At 35.1% G+C, this 24,640-nt stretch overlaps 1 protein-coding gene across 5 annotated transcripts in view; it reads left to right on the top strand.

The window, feature by feature from the left end:
* The window catches only part of LRCH3 (leucine rich repeats and calponin homology domain containing 3), a 123,498-nt gene that overhangs the window by 34,456 nt on the left and 64,402 nt on the right, over positions 1-24,640 (top strand). For all 5 annotated transcript variants that reach the window (XM_040621362.1, XM_040621360.1, XM_040621359.1 and 2 more), the window contains exons 2-4: positions 17,488-17,632; positions 19,346-19,472; positions 22,226-22,331. In XM_040621362.1, coding sequence (XP_040477296.1) covers positions 17,488-17,632; positions 19,346-19,472; positions 22,226-22,331 — 378 coding nt within the window. The remainder of the gene's footprint in view (positions 1-17,487; positions 17,633-19,345; positions 19,473-22,225; positions 22,332-24,640) is intronic.

Genomic DNA, 24,640 nt, shown 5'->3' with positions numbered 1-24,640 from the left:
GTATTTACCATTTCTTTATATATTAAAGGATATTATTATATCCTTTTAAAGTTTACATTGTTCAGCATTAAAAATCTCTACAGAGAATATTTGTCATAATCTCGGTCCCTTTTAACATTCATCACAGTGACTGTTCTCATAGAAAGTGATAGTACTGTATATGTGGGTATTGCATAATGGGCTTTATCTGGTAAGGATGATGTCATTGCGTGGGATGGCCTGAAGGAATTATTAGAAGAACATAGGACTTTTGACTGCTAACATTTCTTAATAAATGCCATACTGTTGAAAACATTAGTTTGTGTTTGGACTAGAATGAACCTAGGTTTTCCTGGCTTGGTTCTAGAGATTTAAAGAAATAAATTCTGTCATAATTACATAACTGAATACAATGAAATATTGGACATTTTTCTCTCTGGAAAGAGAAGTGGAATTAGGAAGGAAAGAAGTTAATAAACAACTGACATTCTTTGTTACACAGTTGTGAGACTAACTTTTGAGATTTGATGTTCAAGGATATTTGGAATTTTTGTTTCTGTCATTTCTGTATTATTTAGTTTATTGCTGAGATATAAGATATTGTTATTAGAAAAGTTCATAATTTTAGGGTACCTGGGTGGCTCAGTTGGTTAAGCATCTGCCTTTGACTCAGGTCATGATCCCAGGGTCCCTACTCGGCAGGAAGCCTGCTTCTCCCTCTCCTCCTCTCCCTGCTTGTGCTCTGTCTCTCTCTCTCTCTATCTCTGTCAAATGAATAAATAAAATCTTTACTTCCCTACGAATTAAAAAAAAATGAAAAGTTCATAATTTTATAAAGAGATTTTTAAGGTACATACCATTAAATAGAGGCAGATTACATTGATTTTGTTACTTTGAGTACTACACATTCCATTTGTTTTTAGTGTAAGATATACGTAACATTAAATTTATTACTATCTTAACTATTTTTAAAAGGTACAGTTAAGTACATTCACATTGTTTTGCAACCGTCACTACTATAGCTACCTCTAGAACTTTTTCATCTTCCCAAACTGAAACTGTATCTGTTAAACAGTAACTATTACCTCCTCCTCCCAGCCCCTGGTAACCACCCTACTTTTCTGTCCCTATGAATTTGACTATTCTAGGTACCTTGTATAAGTGAAATCATACACTATTTGGCCTTTTGTGTCTAGCCTGTTTCACTTGGCACATACTTTCAAGGTTCATTTACATTGTAGCATGTATCAGAATTTCATTCCTCTTTAATGCTGAATATTATGCATCCATTGTATGCATTTACTACATTTTGTTTATCTGTGCATCTTTAATGGACATTTGAGTTGTTTCTACCTTTTGTCTCTTGTGAATAATGCTGATAACACTGGTTTGCAAATACCTGTTTGAGTCCCTGCTTTCAATTCTTTGGGATATATACTCAGAAATGTAATTGCTAGATAATTTTATGTTTAATTTTTTAAAGAACCACCATACTGTTTTTACAGCTGTACCATTTTACATTCTTACCAGCAAGAACAAGGGTTCCAGTTAACCCCATCCTCATCAATACTTGTTATTTTCTGGCTTTTAAAAAATATAATAGCTATCCTAATTGATACAAAGTGGAATTTCATTTTGGTTTGATTTGCATTTCTTTAGTGATTAGTGGTGTTGACTGTCTTTTCATGTGCTTATTGGCCGTTTGTGTATCTTCCATTCAAGTCCTTTGCCCAGTTTTTTAATTGGGTTGTTCTTTTGTTGTTGTTGAGTTTTAGGATTTTTTTTATAATGTATCCTGAATATTAATCTCTTATCAGATAACCCATTTATTTTTAAATCATGTTGCAGAGGGTTGGTGGTGATGTGGTTATAATCTGACCTGATTTGTAGGTATGTCTCCTGCATTTCCTCTACTAAGGATCCTTTCTTATGAATCCCTTCATGGAGCCCACATTTTAAAAATTAACTAATTACCTACCAAATAAATTTTTTATTAGAAACGATTAATTTTTCAGTTTTTAATAAAAAACAAAATAGCTAAGTAGAGATTTGTTCAGCATGAAATATCTGTTATTAGCATACTGAGTTACCTTATTTCTAGCAATTAAAATTGACCTTTTAATAATTCAGGTATTGTGTTAGATGCGAAAGACACAAAGCTTTTGGTCTCAACTTAAAATCTAATGAAGAATTAACAATACCTGTGAATCTGTAGTGGGGTAATGGAACACAGTGATGGAATCCTTTGAGTGCCTAGACAAGTCAAGGGAAGTAAAATGAAATTATGTTTGAGGTGGCTCTTGAAGGAGGGACGGGAGTTACCAGAGTATAGAGACTGACGAGATCCCAAAGTTCAGTGATAACTTCCTTTGAGAGGGTCCTTAGGGTTAAGAATCACTGGAGGGAGGAAGAGCCAGCCCCTGTGAATGAGAGGAATTAAGAACATTGTGAACTAAGCAAATACCCTAAAAATGTCTTACTGTATGTATGTGTGGCTAATAAGCAGTACACAATGGCCAAAGCATCTACTTTTTAAAAATATTTTATTTATTTATTTGAGAGAGCGAGCATGAACAGAGGGGAGAGGAAGAGGAAGAAGCAGGCTCCCCACTGAGCAGGGAGCCCCATATGGGCCTCGATCCCAGGGTCCCAGGATCATGATCTGAGTGGAAGGCAGACACTTAACCAGCTGAGCCACCCAGGCACTCCCAAAGCATCTTTTTTAAAAGAGAAGTTTGGGAAAGATATTCCTTGGTCCCTTTTCCCTGTGTGTGTGTGTGTGTGTGTGTGTGTGTGTGTCTGTGTCTGTGTCTGTGTTTAAGATTTATTTATTTATTTGAGGGGAGCCTGGGTGGCTCAGTCAGTAAAGCATCTGCCTTCGGCGTGGTCATGGCCTGGGGTCCTGGAATCGAGCCCCACATCAGGCTCCCTGCTTAGTGAGTAGTCTGCTTCTCTCCCTCTGCCTCTGCTGTTCTCCCTGCTTGTGCTCACTCACTCGTTCTCTCTCTCTCTGTCAAATTAATGAATAAAATCTTTTAAAAAAAATATTTATTTAAGAATCAACCGCTTAGGGTGCCTGGTGGCTCAGTTAGTTAAGCATATGCCTTCAGCTCAGGTCATGATTCCAGGGGCTTGGGATCCAGTCCCACATTGGGCTCCCTGCTCAGCAGAGAGTCTGCTTCTCCCTTTCTCTCTCCTCCTGCTTGTGCTCACTTGCTCTCACTCTCTCTGTCTCTCAAATAAATAAATAAAATCTTAAAAAAAAAAAAATCAACCACTTAACCCTCTGAGCCACCCAGGCACCTCTTGTTTTCCCTGCTTTAGGTAACCTGTTCATGCATAAGAGCATGATATAGAAAGACAGATAAAGAAAAAATCCTTTATAGAACTGAATAAGTTCAAGCTGATCTGTCATGATATGGAAAACTTAAGTTTAAATTCAGGATATTTGTATTAATTGATTCAGCTGAATTTAGCTTACTTTGGTTGTGATTCAGATATGCCACCACATTATTTCATCTGCTAGCTTACACGAGAATAGGGAGAAGAACAGAGGGGCAGAAGAGAGAGTGAATTAGATCTGGTGGGTCAGCGGAAGTGATCCCAGGTGGGTTAGTTATAGAAGTCAGACACTGGTCTGAGAAAAAAGAATGTTGTGTCAGGCTTTGGGCTGCTCTCGGAAGTATCCTCTGTGGAGAATGGCAATTGTAACTGTTTGAAAGAAGGGGCAAAACTGAGCAGATTCCTAAGAGCAGAGAAAGAATTTGTTGAACTAAACATTTGCAATACCACTTAGATGTTTATAATTGTTTTCTTTTAAGAGATTTAAGTTATTATTAACAAGTTTTTGTGTTATAAAGAGTTAGGGTTTTTTTCTTTTTTTCCTACCTTATCAGAAGTGAGCAATAAATACTATGTTAGTAAAATAATGATGTTCTTTTTTTCTGGATCTTGTGACTTTCACAGTCTCAAACGTTCTCATTTCACAGAAAAGGAAAGTTAATAAATTAGCTGGGAGGAAAATAAATAAATGTTTCATAAAAAACTTTTTTCAGGTTTAAGGAACCATACTGCTGTTAGGTCTTTGGGCTCCAAGTTTGTGCCCTGAAAGTAGGAATCAACCACTTCTAATTCATAAAATCATAAAGTTCTTAAACAGATAATGGAAAAGATAGACTTGGGAAAAAGTGCCTCTTAGCATGCTACTTACCTGCAAAAAAGGGTAAAATAATTGAAAGCATCTCTGACACTGAAAGTGTTAAGAGTACGAGATTCTGAGATGTTCTGGAGATTAAGATGGTAATAAATTGTAGAACTAGGACTACAATCTGACTATATTATATGTCTCATTTAAGATAATAGTGTTTCTCTAAATTTTATTGTTTCTGGGTATGGTTTTAAAAACTTTTATTGGCAGAGTATGTGATAAACAATATTTCAAGATGAAAGCAAATGCACTTGAACAACATGGGGGTTAGGGGAACTAATCCCCAGCACCGTTGAAAATCTATGTCTAAGTTTTTACTCCTCCCAAGATTTAACTACTGTTGATGGAAAGCCTTACTGATAACATAAAGTCCATAACACATATTTTATATGTTATGTGTATTATATACTGTATTCTTAAAATAAATCTAGAGAAGAGAAAATGTTAAAATCATAAGAGAAAATACATTTACAGCGCTGTATTGTAAAAAAAAAAATCTCCACATAAGTGGACCCACACAGTTCAAACCCATATTGTTCCAGGGTCAGCTGTATTGTACGAATTCAATCACAGTTAAGGATGGGCTTTATAGACTAAATAATTGAGTTTGTTTTCTAATATTATATGAAACTGAAATCCATTCTAGGCAGAAATTCATGTTCTTTCCTATGTGAGCAAAAGGATTTTTTAAGTTGATTAATGTTTTTTGCTTTCTCTACATTATTTGAAAAGGAAAAACGTGTAATATATTTCAATGATACCTAAAAATAAGGGAGGGAAATTAGAAAATTACAGGAATATATACGTGTATGTGTGTTGTAAATATATGTACACTCTTTCTCATTAAGATTTAATAATACTTATCTTTGTTGTCAAATGTTTCTTAACTTTAGCATGTTTCACTACAGATAGCCACATGTGTTTATGGTGATTTAAATCCATTAGGTGCCCTTTCTACCTATCAAATTATGACAGGTTCTAGTTTCTTTAATTGTTCTGCTGGGAGCAGAACTAGGGTGCCCTTTCCTTTAGCCTTTACTAGCATTTTTTTCACTGCCCTCCAGGCATCACTAACAGTCTCTGCGAGGCCCCTTAGGGCCACTGCCTGATGCCTTCTTTTAAGTCAATGCCAGATGTTTTAAGTTTTTGTTAGAGCAGCACTTCAGGTCCAGATGCCAATTTCTGTTTTGCTTGGTTATTGCTGTGTAACAGACCATCATAAAGCTTAGTGGCTTACAAAAAAACCCAACAATCATTTATTCTGAAAGTTTCCTATGGGTTGGCGGCTTTCCCTTCTGTCTCCTACCCCCATCCTCCAAATCTAACTTGCCACAGAAGTTTCTCTTACACAAGGGTGAGAGAGAAATAGCTGATTCCAGAACTGGGACATGGAAGGTTGCTAGATAAACCTGGAACATCTTGTTGTGCCAGAATATGAGGAAATGCTCAAAAAAATGAAGACGGCATACCAGAAAGATACAGGAGTTCTCATAATCAAATCTGGGTCATAATGGATTATAAGCCTTTGAATAAAATGAAACTCTGAGTCCATGTAGCAAATAGGACTATAAATCAGCATTCATGTAATTCTTATAAATAGGAAGAAGGGGAATATCATAAATTAAAAACATTTTATATTTCAAAATGGAACAAAGGTCCAGTGTTATTATTTTATATGCCTTAAGCACTCTTTTACAGTTGTAACCTATTTCAGCTTTTTGTTAATTATAAAATATTTGGGGCACCTGGGTACCAGACTCTTGATTTCAGCTCAGGTCATGATCTCAGGGTCCTGGAATTGAGCCCCACGTCAGGCTCCACAGTCAGCCAGGAGTCTGCTTGAAGATTTCTCTCCCTCTCCCTTTGCCCTTCCCCCTGCTCTCTGTCTCTCTCAAATAAATAAATAAATCTAAAATATTTATCTATAGTTTGATATCCATAATAGTTTTTCCCTGAATAGTTGAATTTGATTCATTTTATGTAAGTACTTGTTTAGAAACAAATTATTTTCAATCCAGGTTATATAATACTTCTTAAAGCAGCAAAAAAATCATAAAGATAAAATTGTGATTTGGTGTTTTTTTAACTATGCTAATTATGTTACAGTCTTACTGTAGCTGAAGCACTATAGATAAAGGACAGGATTCTTACTCATTTCTGAGTCGACAGTTTTTGTTTTATCCATTTATTTGCTCATTTTTGAATGAATAATTTTCTTGAGCACCCTACTACGTGCAGTGGCACCACTAAGTGCCAAGTGTACAGAGTCAAACAAAGCAGACGTAGTCCCTTATAACATAAGAGACTCATTAAATATTTGCTGTATGAATCTAGATTCTTATATACCCCTTCCATTAATATTGAGGTTGCTTTTTACTATTTTTTAGGCTTTTTTCTTTAACATATTATTTTAAAACTTATCAGCATCTCTAAGGTGAATTTGACATTGAGGTTAAGATTTTTGTAAATGTGGAAAATAATTAGGTGTTTTATTGCAAACAATATGTCCTGGAACATTTTTTATTGAAACATTTATTTAGTTATTTTAGCTAATTGAGACTTCCATGATTTATCCCTTAGCCAAAAATTTTCTTATATTTTTATCAGGCCAAAATGCTTTTTATGCTTTGCTCAACTGAGTAATACATCCAAGGGCTGTGCCAAAGAGTGGTATAGTTGTTGGCTCATGTCACTAGCATTAGAAGAAAAGATAATGGCTGGTGAAAGACCAAGGCCACATTCAGGATATGATACATAGAAGTAACTTAATAGCTTAATTGCAAAGTTGTTTATTGTCCACTTTGTGGCTTTTCACAGTACTTGGCAAATCTCAATTGAGTTTGCAGTCTAGAAAACAACCTAGGATTGAATACACAGATACAGAGATGGAAACTTAGTAGGTTTGTGTGACAGTAACTAGTCTTATGTGTATGTGTGAAATCAAAAGCTTACTCTAGTAACACAAAGATACACTAACCTTTGTGCTTATTTAACCTCACTGAAAGATAAGGAAGTTGTTTTAAACATTTTAATGTAAATCATTTAGTAAATGTTTTCTGCATTTTTGCCTTTTGGAAGTAGGGTCAACTGAATGCAACATTGCTTCTTTGTGGTGACCAAACATCCTAAATTATTGTATTGTACTCTGCTACATTTTATTACCTAGTACAATTCCATATAATTTTGGGAGTTTTGTTATTTGTTTTTGTTGTGTTGCCCTCAGCCCTAGGAAGCTGGCTTTATGTGTGCCTCTTTGCGTTTTATAGTTTATGAAGTAATTTTCCAGGCATGGTTTTATTTGATTCTTAGATTAGGCAGTGACAAAGGAGATAAAGAGAAATGAGTGGGTTCAAGATACATTTGGACCAATAAACTGGCAGTGTTTGTTGATAGGATTAGATTGGAAAAAAGAGAAAGGATGATTCCAGAATTCTGTCTTAATCAACTGGATAGACAGAAGCATTTCCATCATGAGATAGAAAATACTGGAAAAGTGATATATTTGCAAATATATAGCATTTCTTTGGCATTATTGTGTAAAGATAGTTCTCAAAGCTAAGAAGTCTCTTTTCTCTGTACAGAAAAACATGAGGTAATTTTGAAGCATTTGGTTTATATACAGGACTTAGGACACTGCCTATAAATGAGATTTTCCTATATTAGTTAGTCACTAAGTCAAATGTACTTAAATTCTGTATCCATATTTCACTAGTTTGAACTTGAGTGATTAAAAAAATTGGAAACTGTCAGTCTGTGGTCTAGCTGAGCACTTTACTATTTTGAACATAATTGAGATTCCAGTAGTAAAGAAAGAAAAGAGCATAGATAATCAAAGGGCTACATCTCTCAGAAATAACACAACCCTTTTAAAAATCTAAATACTCTGGGTAATTATGTTAAATATAGTGTTTCAGTTAAAAGATAAAGATTGTCAGGCAATAAAAAGAAAGCAAAATCTATGTGCTGTTTATAAGAGAAACATTCAAAACATAATGATCCAGAAGTGTTGAAATTAAAGAATAGAAAAAGATACTCTATAGATATATTAACTATATTAGTTTCCAGTGCTGTGTAGTAAACCACAGACTTAGCAGCTTAAAGAACTTAATGGTTTCTTTGGCTCAGGAGTCCAGGCACAGCTTAGCTAGGTCTGCAGCAGGGCTTCAATCAAGGTGTCGACCAGGGCTGAGTTTTCATCTAGAGGCTTGACAGGGGAAGGGTCTGCTTCCAGGCTCCTTCAGGTTGTTGGCAGAATTTATTTCCTTTCAATGGTAGAATTCATGGTAGCTTGCTTCTTCAAAGATGCAATAGAGAGAGACAGACAGATATAACCACAGGAATGACATCACATCTTCTTTGCAACCTTCTGTTGGTTAAAGGCAAGTCTAACCAATAGAAGTACAGTTGATTTTTAACTAATTGGGTTTGAACTGCATGGGTCCACTTATATGCAGATTTTTTTATAGTATGGTACTGTAAATGTATTTTCCTTATGATTTTCTTAACATTTCTTTAGCTTACTTTATTGTAGAAATACAGTATATAATACATATAACATACAAAATGTATGTTAATTGACTGTTTCTTCTGTTGGTAAGGCTTCTGATCAACAGTAGACTACTAGGAGTTAAATTTTGAGGGAGTCAAAAGTTATACCCAGTTTTCAACTGTGTGGGGTTTGGCACTCCTAACTCCCCCACATTGTTCAAGGGTCAAATGTATATTGGTTACTTATGAAGTCCCTCCCACACTCAATTGGAGGGGGTGTTATACAAGGGCATGAATGGGCATCATGCGAGCCACATTAAAATCAGTCTGCCAAACTAACCAAATGAAGAGATTTCAAAGCAAAGAACAATACTAGGAATAAAAGTGGTAACTTAAGAATTACAAAAAATTGATTTACCAGAAAGATTTAACAATTTAAAATTTTGTAGGGACCTAATAACAAAATCCCAAAGTATATAAAGAAGAGGTTAAAGAATTACAGGGAGAAATAGACAAGATAGCAATAGTAATAGTAACAGAAGACTGTAACATACCCCTTTCAGGGGTTGTTACAAAAAAACTGACCAAAAAAAGTAAAGATGAGCCTTGAACAATGCAATCAAACAAATAGGACCTAACAGACATAACTAGAACATTATGTCCAATGTAGGATACACATTCTTTTTAGACTCACGCAGAATATTTATAAAGTTGGACCATATGCTGATCCATAAAGAAAATGCAGGCAAATATCAAAGGATTGAAATAACATAAAGAGTATTCTTTTACTATAGTGAAGTTATTAGAAATCAACAAAAAGGTAATTAGAGTATCCTTAAAAGTTCAGAAATTAAAGAATACATTTCTGACAGAATGAGACAAGTCATAATGGAAATTAGAAAATATTTCTAATCTAATATCCTTATGAAATATATATTCTCATGAGGTTCAACTAAAGCAGCACTTGGGAATTTTAAATTCTTTAAAATGTATAGCTTTAACTATGTATATATTTGAGGAGAACTGTCTAAAAATTAATAGGATAAGCATCCATCTCAGTAAATTAGGAAAAGAATAGTACAACACCTTCTCCAAATAAAAAGATGATAAAGATAGAAACAAATTAACACAGAAATTATACAATGAATAGGGATAACAAAGCCAAAGTTGATATTTTGTGGGGTTTATTTATTTATTTATTTTTTAAATTTTATTTATTTATTTGACAGAGATAGAGATAGCCAGCGAGAGAGGGAACACACGCAGGGGGAGTGGGAGAGGAAGAAGCAGGCTCACAGCAGAGGAGCCTGATATGGGGCTCGATCCCATAACGCCGGGATCACGCCCTGAGCTGAAGGCAGACGCTCAACCGCTGTGCCACCCAGGCGCCCCCAAAGTTGATATTTTGAAAGCACTAATGATATTTTCAAATCATTGATGAGATCAAGAAAGAAGGTACAAAATCCAAAGTCAGAAAGGAAAATAGAAGGCATCCCTTCAGATGCTATAAACATTAAAAAAGAAGAAAAGAGGATATTATAAATAGCTTTTTGCTAATGAAATTGAAAATTTTGATGAAAATAGCAAACTCCTAGACTCTAATAACTTAAAACTGATTCAGCAAGATTTATAAAACCTAAATATGGGTCGTCTGGGTGGCTCAGTCAGTTTGGGCATCCAACTCTTGATTTCAGCTCAGGTCATGATCTCAAGGTCCTGGGATTGAGCCCTGAGTCGGGCTCTGTGCTCAGCACAGTTTGGTTGTCCCTCTTCCGCTGCTCCTCCCCCTATTTGTGCTCTATCTCTAAAATAAACAAATAAAATATATTAAAAAAAGATTTATTTAACCTAAATAATTTTGTAAGTATTGAAGACATTCAGTCAGTTGTGAAAAATCTTTGTTTTAAGGGAAATTCCAGGACCAGATGGCTTCATCAATGAATTCTAACAAGCTTTTTAAAAAGAAATAATTTGAGGGGTGCCTGGCCTGCTTGGTTGGGAGAGCATGTGACTCTTGATCTCAGGGTCATGAGTTTGAGCCCCACACTGGGCACAGAGATTATTTAAAAAAAAAAAAAAAGAATTTGAAATCTATATAAACTCTTTCCATCAAGAGAAAAAGAGGGAATATCCCCAAATTAAATTTTATGAGACCAGACAACCTTGATATCAAATCTTGACAAAGTTAGTATGAGAAAATAAATACTCCAGAGTATTATGAGTATTCATGATTATATATGCTAAAATCTTGAACCAAATATTAATGAAGTGAGTCCAGCTAATATAAAGGGTAAAACACCATGACTAAATTGAGTTTATCTCAGGAATGCAAGATTTAATGTTAGAAAGTCAGTTTAATTTCACAGTAATAGAATAAAGTTTTAATGAGAAGGACTAATCAGTTCTACACTAATGGAATAAAGGAACAGTGGAATAAAGGAGTGAAATTAATTCCATATTAATATAAGAAAAGATAAAAATACTATGATCATCTCAATAGATGAAGAAAAAGAGATTGATGAAAATTCAACATCTATTACTGATAAAAACTCTTAGTAAACTAGGAATAGAAAGGAATTTCAGGGATGCCTGGATGGCTCAGCTAAGCATCTGCCTTCAGCTCAGGTCATGCTCCCAGGGCCCTGAGATTGAGTCCCACATCAGGGTCCTTGCTCAGCAAGGAGTCTGCTTCTCCCTCTCCCTCTGCCTGCCACTCCCCCTGCTTGTGCTCTCTCTCTCCCCCTCTGTCTCTGACAAATAAATAAATCTTAAAAAAAAAAAAAAGGAATTTCATTAATCTGGTAAGGAGTATCTACGGAAAACCTTTGAAATTAAGAACAAGACAAAATACCTTCTATTACCACTTTTACTCAAAATTATACTGAAGATCCTAGCCAAAATTGTAAGGGAATTCAATAAGTAAGTAAGTAAGTAAATAAATAAGGATCAGAAAGAAAAAAAAGTTTTTAATATTCACATAACCATGTAATTATGGATTTAAAACTATGCAGAAGACTCTACAGATAAATTACATCAATAAAAAAAATGTTCAAGAATACCAGATATAAAATCAATATATAAAAATCAATTTTATTTCTGATAGTAACTAGTGGTTAGAAAATAGAGCTAAAATTATTATTTATAAAATAATAAAAACCGGGGATAAAGCAAGTAAACAATGTATAAAAGCCTTCTGAGGAAAATTACAAAATTTTATTAATAGATAAGTTAAAGGTGGCTTTTATTAATTAATGGAGATGTTCATGGATTGAAAGATTCAATATTGTAAATGTGTTATTTCTTCTCAAATTGATGTTTGATTTACTGCAATCTCCAGCAAGTGTTTTTATGAAATTAAACGAGCCCATTCTAAAGTTTATAAGGACATGCAGAGGACCTAGAAAGCCCAAGAAACAGTTGAAGAACCATGTGGTAGGAATACCTTAGCAGTTTAGGAACACATCACTCTGCTAGATGTCAAGAATTATTATAAAGCTATGGTAATTAAGATTGAGTAATATTGACATAAGGATGGACAAGTAGTGCAATGTATTAGAGAGCCATGGGTCAAATAGCCCCATACAAATATAGACACCTGGATGTGACAAAGGTGTTCTTGGCAAATAATAGGAGGGAAGATGGTCTTTTCAATAGCCATCACTGGGATATATGGGTATTCCTGTAGGAAAAATCGAAATTGGCCTCCTACTTCACATCATACTAGAAAAATCAATTTCTGGTATAGTAAATGTGATGGTCAAACTATAAAACTTTTAGAAGAATATATCGTTATAAACTTGGAATAGAGAAGGTTTTCTGTTAAAACTGTAAAAACCACTAACCATAAAGGAAAAGATTAATAAAACATTTTACTGTATTAAAGACTCATCAAAGATACCACAAAGACTGTGAAACTTCAAACCACAGAGTGGGGGAAGATATTTGCAACACGTATAATCGACACCAGATTCATATTCAGAATTTATAAAGATCTGCAACAAACCAAAAAACTTTACAAGAAAGGAAATCTATGCCCAATAAACATATGAAAAGCTGTAGTACCTCATTAATAATACAGGAAATGAAAATTAAAATCACAATGAAATGCCACTGTGTGAAAATCTTTAAACATAATAAACGTATTAAGAAATCTCATAACAAGTATTGGCAAGGATGTGAAGCCACAAGAACTCTTCCACACTGCTGGTAGATGTGTAAATTTCACTTTGGGAAACAGTTTGTTACTCTCTTGTGAAGTTGAAGATCCATATATCTTATTACACAGCATTTTCACTCCTAGATATTTATCTAGATCAATGTGTAATTGAAATGTTCATCAGTAGTAGAACAATCAAACCGTGGCTTGTTTATATATAAGAAAACTATGAAGACAGTGAAAATGAAGGAACTACTGCAGGATACAACTTACAAGAAAATAGAAGGAAACAGTCTCCCCTAAAATCTCTAGAAGGAATGCAGCCCTGCCAGCACACCTTGATTTTAGCCCCATGAGACTTATTTCTGACTTCTGACCTCCAGAAATGTAAAATAATGAAATTGTGTTATTTTTTTAAAAAGATTTTATTTATTTATTTGACAGAGACAGCCAGCAAGAGAGAGAGCACAGGCAGGGGGAGTGGGAGAGGAAGAAGCAGACTCCCAGCGGAGGAGCCTGATGTGGGGCTTGATCCCAGGACTCTGGGATCATGGCCTGAGCGGAAGGCAGACGCTTAATGACTGAGCCACCCAGGCGCCCCGAAATTGTGTTATTTTAAGCCACTGAATTTGTGGTAATTTGTTACAGCAACAATGGGTGGCTAATACTAAAAATTATAAAGTACTAAAACTATCAAGGAAGTGATTATCACTAAAATCAGTAGATTGGTTTCTCTTTTGGAGAGGGAAGAGGTTATCATCAGGAAGAGCTACATTGGAGCTTCTAGGGTACTGGCAATATTTTATTTATTTGAATACATATATGTTTTATGTAGTCTTCTGCATATACCAGGTTAGCATCATTGCTATTATAACCAGAAAGAGTTTTTTTTTTTTAAAGATTTTATTTATGTATTTGACAGAGAGAGACAGCCAGGGAGAGAGGGAGCACAAGCGGGGGAGTGGGAGAGGAAGAAGCAGGCTCCCAGCAGAGGAGCCTGATGTGGGGCTTGATCCCAGAGCACCAGGATCACGCCCCGAGCCGAAGGCAGATGCCCAACGACTGCGCCACCCAGGTGCCCCCGGAAAGAGTTTTAAGAATAACATACACCCATAATTTTTTGAACTGAAGGTTATTTCTTAAAGGCTTTTTAAATTTTTATTTATTTATTTATTTATTAGAGAGAGAGAGAGAGAGAGAGCACACAAGTGGGGGTAAGGGCAGAGGGAGAGAATCTTCAAGCGGACTCCGCACTGAGCCTGGACTGGATCTCACAACCCATGAGATCATGACCTGAACCGAAACCAAGAGTCAGACACTTAATGAACTGAGCCACCCAGGCTCCCCTAAAAGGCTTTTTAAAATCACATTTCTTTGACTGTAAAATTATATTTCTTCCTTGAAGGGAGTATGACAAAAAATACTTTTTATAAACCGCTAGTAAGTTGCAGTATTTTTTGTCATATGATCAATGACCTAAATGACTCTTTCATGAATATATAGCATGTAAAAAAAAATTACTCAGTTAACATAAGGAAGAAGCTACTTGTCTCCCCAAATTGAAATAAAAAATAAATTTAAGTGGAAGAACTTATAAGAACCCTTATCCAAAACTCTGATTTCAAAAATAGATTATGCCTTAAATTTGCTAAATATTAAAAAATTAAGGAGTACCCATTTGTTGAAATGCATCTAAGCCTAGTGTGTATCTTGCTGTTATTTTTTCCCCTGTTTTACATGGGGATAAAAAAATGTTGGAAGTTATTTGTTTCATTTTTCTAAATTTTAAGTTATTTATTTATTTATTTATTTGAGAAAGGGTGAACATGAGTGGGGAGGAAGGGTGGAAGCAGACTCAGCAGACTCCCCGTTGAGCAGGGAGCCTGAGGTGGGGCTGTATCCCAGGACCTGACCTGAGCCAAAGGCAGATGCTTAACAGACTGAGCTTAAATCCTGTTTAAGGTATTAAGCATAATCCCTGCCTAAATTTAATTTGCTGCCTGGAGCTGTCATCTTGGAGGGTTAAATTTAAATAAGGAGCAGTTTGCAATGAATTTAATTTCTTTGATTTCTTCAACTTTTTTTTAAGTTTATGTATTTAAGTAATCTCTATACCCAACATGGGGCTCAAATTCATGACCCCAAGATCAAGAGCCACATGCTCCTCCGACTGAGCCAGACAGGCACCCCTCATTTCTTCAACTTTTAAAATTATTCTAATAAAATTTAAATAGGAATTGATAAAAATAATTTATAGTGTCATTCTGTAGGAAATTTTCAGTCTTAAGTACTTGATGGTCTTACCCAAGGCTTTAACTGTTTCCTAATGAGTACAATATGGGGAGGCATTTTGGCAAGGTAGTGATCTGTTTCCCAACTTCAGTTACTAACTACCACTTCAGAGTGAAACAGCTCTGAGGCTTGCAGGCCAGAGGAGCCTACAGGGAATATGTGAGCTTGGGGAATATACTGTGATCCAAATGAAAACAAGAGGCAAAAGCCTGTGGGGCAATTATCAAAATTTTTGAGTTCTCAGAACCGTGCCCCTGAGTGGAAGCTTACTTCCAGTGCATTGTAGAGACTGTTTCTGCTGTTTTGGTGTTAACTGCCTTTCAAAGCAGCTTGAAGGATGAGCTCCAAGGATGAGGCAAGCCATGAATTGGCAAAGGAAGATAATTCACTTAAAGGAATGCCAGCAGCCAGAGACAGGATGAACAAGGATTGCATCTAGAACAAGTGATTCCAGTGAAATAGAACAGAAATAGAAACTGGAAGAGATAGATAACAGATTTAACAGGCAAAACAAAATAAATTATCTTAGATTTTCAAGAGAAAGAGACACGCTTCTAATCATAGTGTAAAAGAAAACAAAAAGCGGGCAGCTTTTTTATATATTAATTTGTGAAAGGGGTGATTGTTGTTGAGACTCAAATTCCTGGTCTGGAATATTAAGTAGAAGAGTATACCAAAACGGGGCGGGGATATATATCTATATCTATATATATATCAAAGGAGAAAGAACAAATGGAGGAGATACAACAACTAAAGATAGAATAGGCAAGCATTTCTTTGGTTTAAAGAAAGATGGAAAGAGTGTGTTGAGTTCCAGATGAGTGTTGAGGATGGTGGGGAGACAAAAAAGCTGTTTACAAAGGAAAAATCATCAGATATGTGCCAGACTACTCAATGTGACACTGGAAGCTAGACGGGTAAAATAACATCTACAGGTTCCTAAGAAAAGAACTATACCTATACCTAGCCAACTATTATTCACATGTTAGGGTGAAAGCAAGATACTTGTGAATATGCAGTAATACAGGTCCTCCAATTAGGAAAAGTTCTTAGTAGATGATTCTCACCAAATAATTGTCAACAGAGACTTTAAGATAGGGCAGAAGAAGAGAGAAAACAGTGGTAAGCAAGTGAATCTCACAGTATATTTAACTAGATCTAAATGGATAATGATGGAGTGACTTTTATTTCAGCACATTCTTTTGTCTTCTGCATTTCCTTAAAGGTTGCAAAAGCTTCATTAGACGCAGGTTCTGTCCCTCTGTCAAGACAGTAAGTGAGGTTCTGTTCTTCCAGAGGGAGGCAGACAATTTCTGATTGTCTTATTGTAAGGTTAGCTGTTAATACTCAATTTTAGATCCATTAATTCATTGAGGGTTGCAAAAATGGTGACATTCTATCATTTTTCATTTGTAGCAAGAACGCTTATACAGAGACACTGCTTTTCATTTGTTTGGTTACTCAGTGATACAGTTGATATAGGAAAGGCAAGTTAAATGTTTTCCCCTTACTTTATCAGTTTACAAGATAATGAATTGGTTCTCTATCATCTTTGGGGGGAAAGAGGGAGATGTCATTATAAATTAGTATAATTCAATATGTGTGATAGATTTGAGTCCTTTGCAATTATTGTCTTTATTGAAGCTCAGATTGTCTCATCTTTGGCCATTGGGAGCAAAAATGGTTCCTGACTCCTTTTGACATGACCCTGATAATCTTTGATAGTAAAGAAAGGGGCAGTATAATGGGGTGCCTGGGTGGCTCAGTTGGCTGAGCATCTGCTTTCAGCTCAGGTCATGATCCCAGGAGCCCTCATCCAGCTCCCAGCTCAGCAGAGAGTCTGCTTCTCCCTCTCCCTCTGACCCTTCCCCCTGCTCATGCTCTTGCTGGCTCTCTCTGTCTCTCTCAAATGAATAAATAAAAAATCTTAAAAAAAAAGGGGGCAGTATTTTTTTTAGTTTTGCTTTGCTTTTTTAAAAACCTCAGAATGTTGTCTGTGCTTTTGGGAAGTTAGATTTTAGGATCAGTTTGTTTCCTAGGATATTTGATACTTAGTATGATCTTTGGTGTAATTGTAGGCAGATATGCCTTAGAATTTGTGTTACTTGCAAAAAATACTGGTTTTATTTTTTAAGTATGTGTGGAGACTCAGAAAGAATGAATATTTCCCAGCAAAAAGATGGAGAGGTGTATTTTAAAATGGTTTTTTCAATTGATCAATACATTTGAATGTTTCCTCTGGACCATTCTTCACGATGGGAACTCTTAGGAATTCAGACAATTATGAAACCTGCTTGTTTAGCTAACATTTCAATAAAATAAGATCTAAGGATCAACCCTAAACTTAATTTATTTTTTCTTTCAGATCTGTCACGAAATCGTCTCTCAGAAATTCCCATAGAAGCATGTCATTTTGTTTCTCTTGAGAATCTCAACTTATACCAAAATTGTATTCGGTATATACCAGAGGCAATTCTAAACCTACAAGCTCTAACATTCTTAAATATTAGGTAAGGATGTTGTTTCTTTTTAAAAAAAAAATTAGTTTTATGTGGTATTTTCAGCTCTCTCTTCCCTTTCACTAAAATTTACATTATCTGTTCATATCTGCAGTATCTATACATGTTCTTAGGCTGAATTAACAATATTTCCTATGTCCTCCTAGTTTCTCCCTTTGTCTTTAGCTTTGCAATAATTAACAAACTGTAAGGGTCATTGGCCTGATAGGCTTGCAATAGTCTTGTAAGCTATGATTCTCCAATTACATTTTCAAATAAGTTTTACCAAATGAGAATAGATCTGAAAGTACTTTCATTCTTGTGATTTTGTATTTTTGTGTACTAAGTTCTGAATGTGTAAATGCATTTGTTTAACTCCTTTCTATTTTTTCATATCTTGGAAGACTTCTTTCACTTTTTTTTTTCATTATAAAAGTTATAAATGTTCACTGGAGAAAATGAGCAAATGTAGAAAAGTATAAAGAAAATTCATCAAAATGTTGTATCTGAGTTATAATTACAGGTGATGTTTTCCTTTTTCTCCAGGCTTTCAATTAAATTTTTAAATGAGTTTTTCCCCTTGTCTTGAAGTACTCTTTTTGGAAATATTTTTATATGTAAACATTTTATTGTACAGTTTATATACTTCTAAAACTCGTTTTCCCTCTCAGATATTTAGTTTATTTCAGTTTTTTGCCATGATAAATAAAATACTGGCAGAGACTCTTATATGTAAATGTTTATTTTTCTCTTTCCTTAAGGTAAATGTCTAGGAATAGAAATATTATTTTTTTTAAGATTTTATTTATTTGAGAGAGAGCAACAGAGATAGCGAGAGAAGGCATAAGGGGGGAAGAGAGGGAGAAGCAGGCTCCTTGCCTGGCAGAGAGCCCGACTCAGGACTTGATCCCAAGACCCTGGGATCTCTGAGCCAAAAGCAGACGCTTAACCAGCTGAGCCACCCAAGAGCCCCAGAACAGAATTATTACTGATTTTAAAAGTTTTAAAGTCTCATGATCTATATTAGTCAAATCAGCAAAAGGTCTTGGAAGTGGGGCCAATTGACCCTGGAGATTAAAAGGTTAGATCTATATAAGTAAAATTTTAACTTATTTTTATCCTAATGATAGATGTGTACTTTTGGTTCTGATTTTCCATGTTTTTGTGTAAGTAAAAGATTCCATATCTATGTTTCAGCTGATGTGATATATTTGAAATCACAACCTGTCACTTGTTTTCCATAGAACTATATTTGGATCATTTATGTACGTTTGATTATAATGTCTGTAATGATGAGGGAAGTAGATTACAACTACATTTATGTTTATAACTCCTCTTTGGAAGACAAGGGGAGAGGATGATAGTCATCTACCATAGTTTTAAATCCCTTTATCGTACGTAACATTAATAAAATAATATGTTGTGTTTATATAGCACAGCATTATTTACAAAAGAGTTTTATGGTACAGGGCCCTGTAGGATAGGTAGAGGAGGTATTAAAATCCTCAATTTTCAGATGAGGAATCTTTGTAAAAAGCAGATAATGCTATGCTCAAAAGCATGGTGATACGTGAGGAAATGAAGGCTAGAATCCAAATCTGATATCCTGTTTGTTCCTTCCAAGACTTACGTTTGTCACTTTACTGAGTATAGAATAAGAAAGATGGAAATTTTTTTCTTGAGTGGTGGGTTCTGACTCTTCTCTTTTTCTACTTACCCATTTAGTCGGAACCAACTGTCAACATTACCAGTGCACTTGTGTAATTTACCATTGAAAGTCTTAATTGCTAGTAATAACAAATTGGTGTCACTTCCAGAAGAAATTGGACATCTCAGACATTTAACAGAACTTGTAAGTTAATGTTTTACTTTTTTACTGTCCCACATGTATGTATATCCATAGCCGTACCATACTCTGTTATGTGGTAAAGACCCATTATTAAGGTGTGTTTTTGAGTTTTTTTCAAGTATGAATAGTGAAGTTTTGCTGGTTGATCAGTACTGAAGTGCTTCAGCACAGAGTTAAAGAACTGAAAGTACAGGTCTAATAGGCCCACATGGACTGGGAGAGTCATTGGAATTAAATTTAACCAATATTCAGTGATTTCTATGTTATTAAACTTTTGAGATATAAGTTAATAATGCATTTGAATTTTTCAAGTTAAATCTTGATAGCATCAGTGTTCTGATTTTTGGTTAGTCCCTATCAGGGAATGGGCACGTCAAAGATCAGGCTTATTTTTTTTCTCTTACATGCAATCTCTAGCACCCATCTCCCTCTCTAAAGTAAGCTTTACTGCCTTATGTTTTCTGAGAAGCTTAACTTTCATATACTACTCCTTGTTACTCTTTAGTACTTATGTTCTGGGTGTGGGAATGGGGCTTTTCCCATTTAATCACCACAGTAACATTATGAATTAGGTATTATAATTATCATCATATTACAGCTGAGGAAAGTAGCACTTAGATAGGTTAAGAAATTTGCACAAGGTTCCATAACCAAAATCGAATTTGAAACCAATCTACCTTAACTTCAGAGCCCACGTTTTATATTTCTGAAATGGTCAAATATAATTATATCCTTGAGATTTGGGAGGATAGTTTATGTAGGCTTATTAACAAAGATAGACATCATAAAAAAATGCACGCATAATTTAACTGAATCACACATTAGCTTTCTCTTTTTTTCAGGTGGATTATGAATATAAAAGGTCACATGTAAAAATATACAAATATATTAAATCTGGAGTCTAGATACTAAACCACTGTTTATTTAGAGACAATTAGGTCTAGGGAATAAAGTCCAAAATATATGTTTGTTGGCATTTCTTCAGAACTTGGTTTATTAACATGAACTAATAGTAAATTTTACTTGGGATTCAGATTCTGATTTTCAAATAAACTTTCTGTTTCTGCTTATTGAATCATAAATACCTAAAAGATAGCTGTGTCTTACAGAAGGAGCTTTTAGCTTTCTACAAAAGAGGTGAATTGATACCTTCAGTCATACAAATAGTTTGTGTCAGAGTAAGAATTAATAATCCCAAAGCTCCTGATTCCCACTTGATGGAACATGTTCTCACAACATCCTTATTGCTTTTTTCCTTTATTTCCTTTTTTTTTTTTTTTTTTAGTTTATTTATTTAAGTAGTCTGTACACCCAGTGTGAGGCTTGAACTAAAGACCCCAAGATCAAGAGTCACATGCTCCTCCAACTGAGCCAGCCAGGTGCCTCTATTTCTCTGTTTTTTTTTTTTTTTCTTAAGATTTTATCCATCTATTGGAGAGAGAGAGAGAGCACGAACAGGGGGAAGGGTAGAAGCAGAGGGACAAGCAGACTTCCCACCGAGCAGGGAGCCCCATGCAGGGCTCGATCCCAGGACCCTGAGATCAGGACCCGAGCTGAAGGCAGACGCTTAACCAATTGAGCCACCCAGGCGCCCCTTCCCTTTGTTTTTAAGTGAGAGTAAACTTCTGTCTTTCAAGATATACATTTTCCGAGAGAAATACTATAAATTATTGTTACCTTCTGGCTCAGGCTCAATTTTCCCTATCCTTTCGACTTCCTTTCCTTTTAACTTTGATGCCCAGAGCATTGGACTAAGAAGTATAGCTACTGATTCTACTTTAGTCATTAATTGGTAGGAAAAGTAGAAGTAATATTATTTTCTCTAAGAATGTTATGGGAAAATTTAAAAATAATGTTTGGAGATGATTGAAGTTTATTGGAGATTATTGAAGTTTTTGGTAAGTGATCTTTTCTAAGTCTATTAATATTGTCTTTTTACGCATCTTGGAGCTTTTATTAACCTAGACAGCTTCCTGCTGTTATGCATGGATTTATACTTTTTTCTGGCTCGTCGCAGAATTATGGAATACTGAATTTGTCAATCTTGGAATCTGTAGTCAGCCTCTTCTCAGAAGTAGCGGAATCAAGCTGTTGACCAAGATACCAGAAAGCCTACATAATACATGTATTGGTACCAGCTTGATCAGATGCCGATAGAGCAGTATCTGTTTTTTCCATGGCTTATGAGTTATGTGTACTTTATTACTTTTTCCCTCACTTTCGGTTTGATAAAGAATTTTTTGAGTCATCTTCAATGCATTTTTATTTTATATTCTTGAGCAGGTGACCTGGTATTTTGAAAATAGGATTTCCTTTCAATTGATTTTATCACTATAATTTTTATCATTGTTTTGTTTTTTCTTCTAGTTTCATTACAACACTTATAAAATAAAATATTGTCCTAAATGGATCTGTTTTTATACTTTTTTCTAATTTACCTTCTCACTAGAATTTTCATTTGATTTGATCCTCGGCCTTCTGTCCACATCTCATCATTTAATTTTTGTTCTGCTCATAAAATTATTGTAGATCCATATAAAATGGATCAGAAGCCTATAAATCAGTCAGAAGCCTATAAGTTTTTAGAATTAAATGCTAATATAAACTGTGGTATTATTCTTGGACACAGAATAATAATTTTTTTTTACAGTTAAGATAGACCATAGGTATTATCTTATCTAACCTCATTTTACACATAGTTTAAAGCAGACAAGTTTATAATATTAGAACAATACTTTGTATCTTTTTTGAGATAGGATGTGAGCTGCAATGAAATTCAAACAATACCTTCCCAAATTGGTAATTTGGAGGCCTTGAGAGACCTTAATGTAAGAAGAAACCACTTAGTACGTTTGCCTGAAGGTAAGAAATTGTGAAGTAATTGTTTTATTATTGCTTGTTTTTTTTATCTTGAAGATCTCTCAGACTGATAGGTATAAGACAAAAATGTGTTAAGAGTTACAGGCAATGTTTGAGATACAGTGGTTCAGCTACTGTATGTTATCTGTTTCCTTGTGGATTTTAAAGTTAGAGTCTTCAGTAAAAAACTCCAATAACTATTAACCAGTGATTGTATTTTTAGATCTTGTCAGAATTAGTTAAAATTACTCAAGGTAGGGTCCCTGGAAGTTTCAGTAAGTGCAACTACTTGGGAGAAATAGATCATGTTTTTGATGAGGAAATAGTTTAGTGTAATGAAAAACATTCCTGCAATTTGCATTTGACTTAAAATGGACTTGCCCTGAACTTTATCTTTCCCTGGAAATATTCAGATAGAGGCTAATTAATGGTTGGAGATGATGTGTAGAATGAAGAATGAATGGAATGGGAGACTGCACTGGGAGGCTGGTTATCTTAGGCTCACTACAGGCTCTGGTATATGTATCTAAATGATAAAAATGATTAAATAAATTAATTAAGTATAATTTATCAATCCTTCAAAATATGAATTCATGAAAGAAGCTGTAAAATGAAATGAAAATGGGGAGAACTTAGATCAGATTATGTATTTCTTTAATTTTATCATGGAAAATTTCATATATAAATGAGAGCAATAGTAGTTATTAGCTCCTAGCAACTCCTGTGTCATCTGTACTCCCATCCACTTTCCCTTAATCTCTGTCCTTTAGAAGGTATTTTCATGACCATGATGCTCAGGTTCTTCTACAAAACATGACTTACGGAGTAAATATTGAATTAACTAATGAAGCTTTTGCTTCACTGTGGAATCCTAATGTTAACACCAGTATGATCTAGTATGCTTTTTAGTTCTAACATACACAGGTGTGACTTTGACATTTTGGATGTCAAAATGTCTCAATAAGTGACCTTTTAGTCCACTTTTATACACTTAGTGCAGTCAGACTAGCCAAAATCCTGCATACCTTTCCTCTCAGTCGCTTTTTATTTTTATTTTATTTTTTTTTAAAAGATTTGATTTATTTATTTGACAGAGACAGCCAGTGAGAGAGAGAACACAAGCAGGGGGAGTGGGAGAGGAAGAAGCAGGCTCCTAGTGGAGGAGCCTGATGTGGGGCTCGATCCCAGAACGCCGGGACCACGCCCTGAGCCGAAGGCAGACGCTTAACGACTGTGCCACCCAGGCGCCCCTCAGTCGCTTTTTATTTTTAGAGCCCTTCCTCATTTCCTCCTGGGTCTGCTTTCTACCCCCTCAGGAATGTGAATGAAGGCCCCCAGCAGAACTGACCCAAAATCATGGCACAGGCCTTATAACCCAAAATTTTAATCCAAGATTACCCTTCTACTCAGGACCCACCTACTGTGATTGATCTTTAAAGGCTTATTAATGTAATAATGTGGTCTTAATATAAAATCAGTTAATGAACACATTGGGATTTTAGTGAAAATGAAAATTTGGGGTTTTAGATGACAATTACAGTCTAATAGTTTTATCATCTGATTTATTTCTGTATCAGATTTTAAATGTGTGTTACCAAGAAAATGGTGAGTGACACAAACAGTTTTAAGTGGTTTTCTACCAGCTTATCTTGTAATCTCAGCATATTCAGATAAACTGAGATGGCTACATAAGTTCATGTTCATTAATTGGTGGTCTCTAACATATTCCAATTTGGTAGATAAGATAGTATGTCTCTTATTGCCATTTTGATTTTAAATTTTATTGGTTATAAAGTAATACATTGCTCAGAAAGTCGAGTATAACAAGCTCAAAATCAATAATAGCATTCCCCTGCCTCAACCATTTCCCTCCCCAGTTGGTTTTTTTTTTTTTTTAAGATTTATGTATTTATTAGAGTGTGTGTGCGCACACATGCTCATGGGAGAGGGGAAAAGGGGAAGAGAGTTTGAGATAATCTCAGGCAGACTCCCTGATGAGTGAGGAAGCAGTGTGGGACTTGATCTCATGACCCTGAGATCATGACCTGAGCTGAAATCAAGAGTCAGACCCTTAACCAACTAAGCCACCCAGGCAGCCCTCCTCCTCCCCAGTTTTAATATGTAGAAGCATCTACTTTCTCCGCCTTTGACTCTTTCCACTGGCATTTGCTGGCATATTTCTAAATGACGGGCTTTAATAAGCTTTGCTGGTTTTATCAGTCTTGACACTTATGTCAGCTTCCTGTTATGGTAGATGACTATTTTATTTATTTTTATTTTTTAAGATTTTATTTGTTTATTAGAGAGAGAGA

This window comes from Ursus maritimus, unplaced genomic scaffold, assembly GCF_017311325.1.
Source record: "Ursus maritimus isolate PB19 unplaced genomic scaffold, ASM1731132v1 scaffold_4, whole genome shotgun sequence".
Lineage (NCBI taxonomy): Eukaryota > Metazoa > Chordata > Mammalia > Carnivora > Ursidae > Ursus > Ursus maritimus.
The sequence above is the reverse complement of the archived record's forward strand: the minus strand, read 5'-3'. Positions and strand labels throughout refer to the sequence as shown.